This window comes from Symphalangus syndactylus, chromosome 13 (genome assembly GCF_028878055.3).
Source record: "Symphalangus syndactylus isolate Jambi chromosome 13, NHGRI_mSymSyn1-v2.1_pri, whole genome shotgun sequence".
Classification (NCBI taxonomy): Eukaryota; Metazoa; Chordata; class Mammalia; order Primates; family Hylobatidae; genus Symphalangus; species Symphalangus syndactylus.
The window spans coordinates 24,483,763-24,494,526 of NC_072435.2; the positions used below are offsets into that span (position 1 = coordinate 24,483,763).

Genomic DNA, 10,764 nt, shown 5'->3' on the forward strand with positions numbered 1-10,764 from the left:
TAACTCCACCAATGACCAGCCTGGGGCAACTCCACCGATGACCAGACCTCGGATAACTCCACCAATGACCAGACCTCGGATAACTCCACCGATGACCAGACCTCGGATAACTCCACCAACGACCAGACCTCGGATAACTCCACCAACGACCAGACCTCGGATAACTCCACCGATGACCAGACCTCGGATAACTCCACCAACGACCAGACCTCGGATAACTCCACCAATGACCAGACCTCGGATAACTCCACCAATGACCAGACCTCGGATAACTCCACCAATGACCAGCCTGGGGCAACTCCACCGATGACCAGACCTCGGATAACTCCACCAATGACCAGCCTGGGGCAACTCCACCGATGACCAGACCTCGGATAACTCCACCAACGACCAGACCTCGGATAACTCCACCAACGACCAGACCTCGGATAACTCCACCAATGACCAGCCTGGGGCAACTCCACCAATGACCAGCCTGGGGATAACTCCACCGATGACCAGCCTGGGGATAACTCCACCAATGACCAGACCTCGGATAACTCCACCAATGACCAGCCTGGGGCAACTCCACCAATGACCAGCCTGGGGATAACTCCACCGATGACCAGCCTGGGGATAACTCCACCAATGACCAGACCTCGGATAACTCCACCGATGACCAGCCTGGGGATAACTCCACCGATGACCAGCCTGGGGATAACTCCACCGATGGCCAGCCTGGGGCAACTCCACCGATGACCAGCCTGGGGCAATCCCTGTCTTTCTGTCTCTGAGCCCTGGTTTCCTCATTGTGAACAGGAGGCAGTCACACCAGGCTATTCCATTCCAAGTCCCAAGGCATTGGTACTATTTCTGTCCTTAACTTCTCCTTTTAAATCTCCTTACTTTTTATGATTTTAATCTTGGTGGGGCAGCATAATGCCATGGTGAGGAGCCTGGGTTGGAAAAATTTGAAATTTGGCCAGAAGGGGAGAAAAATTAAAAAATAAAAATAAGGGCAAGGTGCGGTGGCTCACGCCTGCAATTCCAGCACTTTGGGAAGCTGAGGCAGGCAGATCACCTGAGGTCGAGAGTTCAAGACCATCCTGGCTAACACAGTGAAACCCCATCTCTACTAAAAATACAAAAAAAATTAGCCAGGTGTGGTGGCACATGCCTGTAATCCCAGCTACTCGGGAGGCTGAGGCAGGAGAATCACTTGAACCTGGGACACGGAAGTTGCAGTGAGCCGAGATCACGCCATTGCACTCCAGCCTGGCTACAAGAGCAAAACTCCATCTCAGAAAAATAAAAAATAAAAAAGTAAAATAAAAATTAAAAAGTTGGTTGTTACTACTAGTACTGCTACTACTGCTACTATCACCACCCCCACCACCGCTAGTGCTACTACTATTATTACTACATTCATTTATTTACTTAAAACAACAAGCGCAGGCCGGGCGCGGCGGCTCACGCCTGTAATCCCAGCACTTTGGGAGGCCGAGGCGGGCGGATCACGAGGTCAGGAGATCGAGACCACGATGAAACTCCGTCTCTACTAAAAATACAAAAAATTAGCCGGGCATGGTGGCGGGCGCCTGTAGTCCCAGCTACTGGGGAGGCTGAGGCAGGAGAATGGCGTGAACCCGGGAGGCAGAGCTTGCAGTGAGCTGAGATTGCGCCACTGCACTCCAGCCTGGGCGACAGAGCGAGACTCTGTCTCAAAAACAAAACAAAACAAAACAAAAAAACAACAAAAACAAAAAAAACAAGTGTTGAACGCTTATTGTTACAGTCCAGGCACTGGGTCAGATGCTTTACATTCATGATCTAAATCAGGGGTTGGCAAATGATGACCTGGCCCATTGCCTGCTTTTGTATTGTTTGTGAGCTAAGCAGGATTTTTACCTATTATTCTTCTTTTGATTAAAAAATATCAAGGCATTTAGATTTTAAAAAAATCAAAAGAAGAAAATATTTCATGCACATGAAAATTACATTGAACTCAAATTTGAGAGTCCACAAATAGGCACCGGAACACAGCCACTCCCATTTGCTTACGCCTGGCAGCTTTTGTACTACAGTGGCCAAGTTGCCTCCCAGTAGAGTTGAATAGTTGCATCGGAGAACCTATGGCTCATGTAGCCTAAAATATTTGCTCTCTGGCCCTAAGCAGAAAAAGTTTGCCAACCACTGACCAAGATTTGTCCCCTCAATAACTCCACAAAAGAAGGCTTTGGTTCAAACCGTAAGTGGTAGAGGCAAGATTTGAACCCAGTTCTTTCTAGGTTTACAACATGTGGCCTTCAGCCACTATACACCACAAGCTTGGCAGCACATGCCTGGATATCTTGGTCTGGAGTGCATAGGTCATAGCCTGTGAAATGAATGCTAGGAAGGAATTCAGGCAGCTGGATTCAATCTCTTCCAAATTACTCTATTGTTACCCTAGAGACGTGACTTCCAGCCTGCCTGCACCACTGATCCTCAGCGTGACCTTGGGCAGCCAGTTCCTGGTGCAGTGGGTGGTATAAGCATGGATTTAGGAATCAGAATACCCTAGATTCCAATCCAGTTCTGCCATTGACAAGCTATGTCGCCTCTTCGAGCCCCTGTTTCCGTTCCTGTGAATCGCAAACAATGGGACTTTCCTTATAATGATTTTGACGGGTTGAATGAAAATCCCCATGCTATCTACTCTTGCCCCAATTTTTCTCTCTAGGCCACTATTTTTCCATTTGAAAAATGATGAGACCTTTCCGCTCTGACAGTCTAGGATCGTGATATTCTCCAAGTCTTATTTTAGCTCAGTGTCTGGCTCCACCCGCTGTGATTCAAGTTTGCACGGAGGTTGCACCCTGCTTTCCCTTGGAAAAGGTCTCTTCAGGTTAGGTTGAAGGCATGGGGGAGGTTGCACCAAGAGGAGGCTGAGTGAGGAGCAGACACTGAAGGAGCGGATACTGGATCAGGTGCTTTGGATCTTAGTTGCTTAGCTGGAAGATCCCTTTTCAACTATTTGCACAGCCACTGAAAAGAGGGAGCTGAGTGCCGGCCCCAGGGGACAGAATGGAGATGAGACATGCAGTGGGGTTGTTCATAAACTATCAACTGAATTATAAGGACCTGATTTGAGTTTAATTAAATTATGTTGAATTCATTTGAATTGAACTGAAGAATTGAGTCAGAATGAATTGGGGTTAGTTGGGTTGGATGGATGGAGTTAAATGTACTCCAGCTGAGTTGATTTGGGCTGATTTTTAACTGAATTGGATTGGACTGAGTTGAAATTCGGAGGAGAGTAACACTCAAGAAAAAAGGCTTTAGGCCAGGCACAGTGGTTCATGCCTGTAATACCAGCACTTCGGGAGGCTAAGGCAGGAGGATCACTTGAGGCCAGGAGTTCAAGACCAGCCTGGCCAACATGGCAAAACCCCATCTCTACTAAAAATACAAAAATTAGCTGGGCATGGTGGCACACACCTGTAATCCCAGCTATTCGGGAAGGTGAGACAGGAGAATCGCTTGAACCTGGGAGGCAGAGGTTGCAATGGGCCGAGATCATGCCAGTGAACTCCAGCCTGGGCAAGAGGGAGACTCCGTCTCAAAAAAAAAAAAAAAAAAAAGCCAGGCACAGTGGCTTATGCCTGTAATCCCAGCACTTTGGGAGGCTGAGGTGGGCAGATCACCTGCGGTCGGGAGTTCGAAACCAGCCTGACGAACATGAAGAAACCCCATCTCTATTAAAAAAAAAAAAAAAAAGAAAATTAGCTGGGCTTGGTGGCATATGCCTGTAATCCCAGCTACTTGGGAGGCTGAGGCAGGAGAATTGTTTGAACCCGGGAGGCAGAGGTTGTGGTGAACCGAGATCGTGCCATTGTACTCCAGCCTGGGCAACAAGAGCGAAACTCCGTCAAAAAAAAAAAAAAAAAAAGAAAAAAGAAAAAAGGCTTTACTGGAATTCTGGACACTCAAGTCCTCTGGAAATAGTTTACATTTGTATCTTGGGCAACTCTCTATGCAATTCTGGGCCTTGGTACCCCCATTTTATCAAGTCAGTGCTAATAATAATTCCTAGGTAGCGATGTTAGGAGATGGGTGTGAGATCACATATGCAAAAGAGGCTTGTGCCTCAAAAGAAGAAAAAAAACACCGTAAACAAATATTGAACTCTAGTTAATCACATGTATGATGACGTAAGTAGGGTGAAGTGTACTGATGCCTGAAACTTACTCTGAAATGCATTTAGACAATAAGGTAAATTGATGGAGGGTTGGACATACAGACAGATGGACAGACGCAAGATCATGCAAGTCTAGTGACCTGTTAATGGTTGACTCTAAGTGGTGGCTACATGGGTGTTCGCTATAAAATTCTTTGGACTTTTCCATTTATTTGAAAAAATTTAAAACAAAATATTGCACAGAAAATAAGGAGCCTTGTAAACTGTTAATTGCAGTTTATCAGCAGTGGTTAAAAATACAGCCTCCGGAGGCGAATTGCGTGAGTTTCATTCCCAGCTCTGCCTCTCACTAGTTGTATGGCCCTGAGCAAATGACTTCATCCCTCTGAGCGTCTGTTTCCATATCCGTAAAATGGGCTATTAATAGGATTTACCTCACAAGGTTGTTGTGAGTATCAGAACAGAGCCTGGTACCTAATTAGCACCCAGTAAGCCCTCGCTATAATGTGGTCCTCTAAAGGACGCTTTGCAATGGGCACTGCTATTTCCATTGCACATAGAAGGAAAGTGGGGCTCAGAGAGGGTCTGCAACTCCTCCCAGGCCACACAGCAAGGAAGTGGCTAAGTGGAAAAGGAACCACAGGTCCCCGGAACTGGAAATGGTCCCCCAGCCCACAAGTCCTTAGGCTCACCTGATAGTATGAAGAAGATGCCAGAGACGAAAGCCAGAATGGTCCTCTGCGGGCGGATGTGGCCGATGTTGCTGATAACGAAGGCCGTGAACACGAGGAAGAGGCTGACCATGGGGAAGGGGGTGGCCGTGCGCACTGTCTCTGGGGAGGGGATGGGGAGAGACAGGGGTGAGGGGGGAATCTCCAGTGGGACACTTCCCCATTCCTTGACCTCTGCTCTCACCACCTCTGCCTTTTTGTTTGGCTCCTCCCTTCCCCCACTGACTCCTCCCCTTCCCCTGATATTTCCTCCGCAGACACAAGCCTGCCACGCCCCCTCACACAGGCCACACCTCCTTGGGCTTAACTCCGCCCCTTTCTGATTGACTGCTCCTCACCAACCGGACTGAGCTCACCCTTTCAACCTTGCCCTTTCTTCTTACCTAACCACCACTCTGCCTTGCCTTCTTTCTTTCTTCCTTTTTTTTTTTTTTTGAGACAGAGTCTCACTCTGTTGCCCAGGCTGGAGTGCAGTGGTGAAATCTCGGCTCACTGCAAGCTCCACCTCCCAGGTTCAAGCAATTCTCCTGCCTCAGCCTCCTGAGTAGCTGCAGGTGTGCACCACCACGCCCAGCTAATTTTTGTATTTTTAGTAGAGACAAGGTTTCACCATGTTGGCCAGGCTGGTCTTGAACTCCTGACCTCAGGTGATCCACCCAGCTCAGCCTCCTAAAGTGCTGGGATTACAGGTATGAGCCACCACGCCTGGCCCATTCTGCCTTCTTTCAAGCCTCCCCTCCTTCCCTTGGACCCCACCCTTTCCCTAGTCCTGCCCCTCCCAGGACTCCACAACTCGGCTGTGATCTTGCTCTCTTGTGCTAGGCGCCCCCGCATCCCCTCACTCAGAATATTCTCCGTGTTTTCCGTCACCAAGTTGATCTCCGGTTCAAGAAAATATTCTGAGGCCACACAGCGACCTTTCTCCCGACCTGGGGGGAAGAGAAACAGACAGGGCTGGATGAGAGGCTCCTAAGCTCTAGAGAGGCTCTGGGGGGTGGGGGGCAGGACAGATAGAGGGGAGACCCCAGGATGGGGGTGCAAGGCCCAACCCAAGGGTTGCGAGCTGTACTGCTCCAGGGGTGTTGGGAAAGGGGGTGGGTAGATGTCTGTCTGGGATTCCTCTTTCTTTTCTTTTTTTTTTTTTTTTTTTTTTGAGATGGAGTTTCACTCTGTTGCCCAGGCTGGACTGCAGTGGCACGATCTCAGCTCACCACAACCTCTGCCTCTGGGTTCGAGTGATTCTCCTGCCTCAGCCTCCTGAGTAGCTGGGACTACAGGCATGCGCCACTATGCCTGGCTAATTTCTGTATTTTTAGTAGAGACGGGGTTTCACCATGTTGGCCAGGCTGGTCTCAAACTCCTGACCTTGTGATCCGCCTGCCTTGGCCCCCCAAAGTGCTGGGATTACAGGCATGAGCCACCTCGCCTGGCCTCGGACTACTCTTTCTAGCTGCCCTAGAGACTCCTGGTTGAAGGAGGACAAGGCTGGAACTCTAGGTCCTAAGCAACGAAGGGGCTGTGGATCAGAACTCATGGTCCCTAAAGAGGACGAGGTCTGGGGAGCCAGGATTCTTACAATGAATGGGTCTTTGTGGTCCCTGGGAGGTATAGATTTATTTATTTTTTTTTTTAAGAGACTGGGTTTTGCTCTATCACCCAGGCTGGAGTGCAGCAGCACCATCATAGCTCACTGCAGCCTCGAACTCCTGGACACAAGCAATCCTCCCACCTCAGCCTCCTGAATAACTGGAACTACAGGTGCACGCCAGCAGTCAGAGCTAGGCAGAGTCAGATGGAGTCTCACTCTGTCACCTAGGCTGGAGTGCAGTGGCAGTGGTGTGATTTCGGCTCACTGCAACCTCCACCTCCCATGTTCAAGTGATTCTCCTGCCTCAGCCTCCCAAGTAGCTGGGATTACAGGGGTGTGCCACCACATACAGCTAATTTTTGTATTTTTAGTAGAGACGGGGTTTCAGCATGTTGGCCAGACTGGTCTCAAACTCTTGAGCTCAAGGGATACTCCTGCCTTGGCCTCCCAAAGTGCTGGGATTACAGGCGTGAGCCACTGCGCCCATCCCATGCATTTTTTTTTTTTTTTAACTCTTGCCCATTCAGCACTGAAATTGTGCAGGGGACAAGTTCTAAACCTAGACTACAAACTTTAAAGGAAGACTCCAGAATTCCTTAGGGGTTAGGGTCCTGGAGCATTGAGGCTCCTAGATCCAGGAATAAAGGGCTAGTCATTGGGGCTCCACGTAGAAATTTGAGCTTCCACGAGAGAATCAGGATCCGTTTCTGGATTTCTGGAACTCAACGGATGGGATACGGCTAAGATTCTCAGACCCCAGGCAAGGCAGAAACTGTTGAGTGGAAGACGGGTGAGGGCTGTACCTGCAAAGAAGCAGACTCGCCAGAGGCCGGCGTGCAGGGCCATCTTGACCTCGGTGGTCTGGTTTTGCGGTAGCACCGTGCCTTCCTCCATGTACAGCCAGTAGTCAGTGCTGACCGCGATGCCCACCAGGAGCAGGCCACACGCACCAAACACGCTGCTCAGCAGGGTCAGGGCGCGGCTGCTGCAGTGACTCATCCTCAGAGGCAGGGGGCGCCCTGCGGGGCCTGTGGGAGGGAAGCGACAGTGTAGAACTCCATGGGACCGACCAGAGGCCTTGACCCCATGAAGCAACCCGGGATGCTGGGCCCTAGCCAGAGACACCGACTCCCAATTCGAACTCTCTCAGATCTGACCTCCGTGGCCTGACCCATGACCCCAACCCTAGAGTCTGACCAGAGACACCAACTGTTGAGCCTCAGCCTCAGGGCTGGGCTCCCCAAACCTGCTGCCTGTGCTGTAGCTCCAGATCCAGATCCAGATCCCCAACCCCAGAATTAGATTTCTAATCATAACTTTCAGCCCAGGCCCAGAGATTGAATCTTGGCTCCAACCATGTTTGGACCTGGGTCCCAAATACTGTGACTCCGAGCAGAAATTCTAATTTGAGATTCTCAACCCCAGAACCAGGTCCCCCTGCCCAAACCTAACCTCACCTGCTGACCTGAGACCCTAACTTAGAAATCAGATGCCACCAGAGTCCCTAACCTTGAGTGTGGATCAGTGACTCAGAAACTATTAGGCAGATCAATGATTTCAACTCTAGGCCCTGGCATCCCACAGCCCTGTCTCTGTGTGCCGATCGAAGCCCCTAGTTGTGAACACCAGACTCCAACAAGAATCAATAACCTCAACTCTGAGCCAGGACCTAGATCCCAGAGCACAGGGCACTAGGCTTGAACCCTGGATGCTCTACAACTTGAGCTGGTCAGAAACTCTAACCCAGGCTACCCAGTCTTAACTTCATGCCCTAATCTGATACCCTGATACATTTTCTTGCACCCTGTCTCTGCACTACACCCAGAAATCCCCAAGTGGGTCACTAACGAAGGATCTCTAACCCCATACCAGGGCTTCACACCCTTGACCTCAGCCCTATCTAAGACTTTGAGCAGAGGTCCCCACTGAAGTTTAGCCTCTTGGATTTGTATCTTGAGCCTAACACCCAATTCTAACACCAAGAACTTGACCCGTGACCTAACTCTGATCCTGTGTCTTGACCTCATTTGATATCCCAATTTGAGATGACATCACACAACCCAGATCCTAGCTCCAGAATCCTAATCCCACCCTCCCAGATCTAGGCAGGCCCCTGGACCTGGAATGCTGGAGTGTCTTCACAGGCTGCTGAGTCCCAGAACATTGGAACCCAGAGACATAGAACCAGAATCTCGATTAGAGATTCCAGAATGTCAAAATCAGGAGCTGAGACTGGGTGAGGTGGCTCACACCTGTAATCCCAGCACTTTGGGAGGCTGAGGTGGGTGGATCACTTGAGGTCAGGAGTTCGAGACCAGCCTGGCCAACATGGTGAAACCTTGTCTCTACTAAAAATACAAACATTAGCCAGGCACGGTGGCTCACACCTATAATCCCAGCTACTCAGGAGGCTGAGGCAGGAGAATAGCTTGAACCTGGGAGGCGAGGTTGCAGTGAGCCGAGATAGCACCACTGCACTTCAGCCTGGGTGACAGAGTGAGACACCATCTCAAAAAAAAAAAAAAAATCATGAATGAGCTGGGACCCCACCATCACCACCACCACCAATCCAGCATCCTAATCAGAGCACCCCAGTCAAACAACGGACTCTCATCCTTCCAACTAGGATTCAGTGCCCTGAACTCTAAAATCCCAAACAGGAGTCCCAAAACCCACTCTCTTAACACACGATCTGAAATTTCTGGACCCCGGTTTCCCATGCTGGGACTTCCAATCACAGATCTTCTTCAACATCCAGCATGGAGTCCCGATTTCATAACATTAGACTCCAAACAGGAGATCCCCAGTTCATATCTGTGGCCTCCCCGATTCCACTTAGGAACCTAGAAATTCCAGCGAGGGAGCTCCCAACCCAGAGCTCAAGGACTTGAAATTCCTTACCCACGATTCTCCCCCGACCCCTGCAAGAGTTTTCCCCAAGCCACGCAATCCCATGATTTGGGGGTGTCAACTTGGGACCCTCAGCCTATATCAGCCAGAGACTCTACATCCCTGAATACCCGGGATCTTTTTAACTATGAAAGTTGAGACCCCTCAGCACTCTCCCCTACAAAGTAATCAAGACATAAAACTCCACTTTCCTTAACCAGAATTCTTCTAGCCTTGCAACTCTGCTCCACCTGAATAAAGACTCTGGAGTCTGAGACAACCCTCCCTCCTCCCCGCTCCACCCCGCACTCCCAGCCTCCAGATCCCCCCTCCTTCCCCCCCAGCCTCTTGGAGGCCTCCGAGATCCGGAGTCAGGGAACGCTCTGGCCAGCTTTTCCTCCCATCCCCCGCCCGGCGGCTTAGGGGTTTGACCGCGAGCTGCCTGGTCCTCTGGCAGCCCTGTGGGCTCGGAAACGGGCACCATCGCCCTGGCCACCCTGGCTGCCTCCATCCCAGGTAGCCGATCTCAGCTTCCCCCTTTCGCCCCTCTGACTCTCAGCTGGGACCTCGTCCCTTCTCCACATGCTCGCACCCCGTTTTAAAACCCAATCTTGCTCCAATTCCTCCTCACTCTCACTGGCCCGCCCAGATCTCCTTGTTCCTCCAGCCTTTCTTCCTTTGGGACTCTCCCCCCAGGCCTGGAGCCTCCTCTTCTCCCTCTTTCTCCCACCCTTTCCCGGATTCAGGCGTTTGAATCTCCGGGGTCCCGTTCTGCAAGTCTTAAGCCCAAACTCCATCTCTCTTCCATCTCTCGGGAGACCGTAACTCCCCCTTTCTGGGGACCCCTTTCCAGACCCACACCCTGCGCTGGGCGGGCCTGGGTCCTCCGCCCTCGCCCCGTACCGCCTTCCTCAAGGACCCGGCCTCTGCCCTCCCCAGCCCACGGTCGCTGCGACTCGGACGTGAAGGGTGCAGTTTCCCACTCCGGGACCCTCGGACCCCGTCCTCCGGGATCGCCAGGCCCAGGTGTCCCTGCATCCCCCATAGCCGCTCGAATTCGGGCGTCCCGACCGCCAGGATCTCACCACCCCTGGAGCCACTCGGGTCCCTTGTTGCCCCAAACCCGGCTCGCAGCCACCTCGAGGGGCGCCCCTTCTTCCTCCCAGGACCCTCCGCTAGCGCTCACCTCGCTCAGGGCTGGGCGGACGCTCCGGGCCGCGGGCCCCGCAGCCGCATGACCGGCCCCGAGGCTTCCCCCGGCCGCCGCCGCCGCCACCGGGGTCGCCGGTGCCCGCGCCCCCCGCCCCCGCCCCGGAGCCCGGCGTCCCGGCCCCCTCCCGGCCTCCCACCCCCCACCCCCCGCGCCCGCGGCCTCACTCGGCGGACGGAGCCGGGAG

At 51.9% G+C, this 10,764-nt stretch overlaps 1 protein-coding gene across 2 annotated transcripts in view; it reads right to left on the reverse strand.

The window, feature by feature from the left end:
- Positions 1–10,652, reverse strand: part of CACNG7 (calcium voltage-gated channel auxiliary subunit gamma 7) — a 30,089-nt gene extending 19,437 nt beyond the window's left edge. For both annotated transcript variants that reach the window (XM_055239030.2, XM_055239029.2), the window contains exons 1-4: positions 10,554–10,652; positions 7,282–7,506; positions 5,733–5,819; positions 4,852–4,992 (exon numbers count right to left, since the gene is read on the reverse strand). In XM_055239030.2, coding sequence (XP_055095005.1) covers positions 4,852–4,992; positions 5,733–5,819; positions 7,282–7,477 — 424 coding nt within the window. In that variant the 5' untranslated portion in view covers positions 7,478–7,506; positions 10,554–10,652. The remainder of the gene's footprint in view (positions 1–4,851; positions 4,993–5,732; positions 5,820–7,281; positions 7,507–10,553) is intronic.
- Positions 10,653–10,764: the final 112 nt, after the last annotated feature.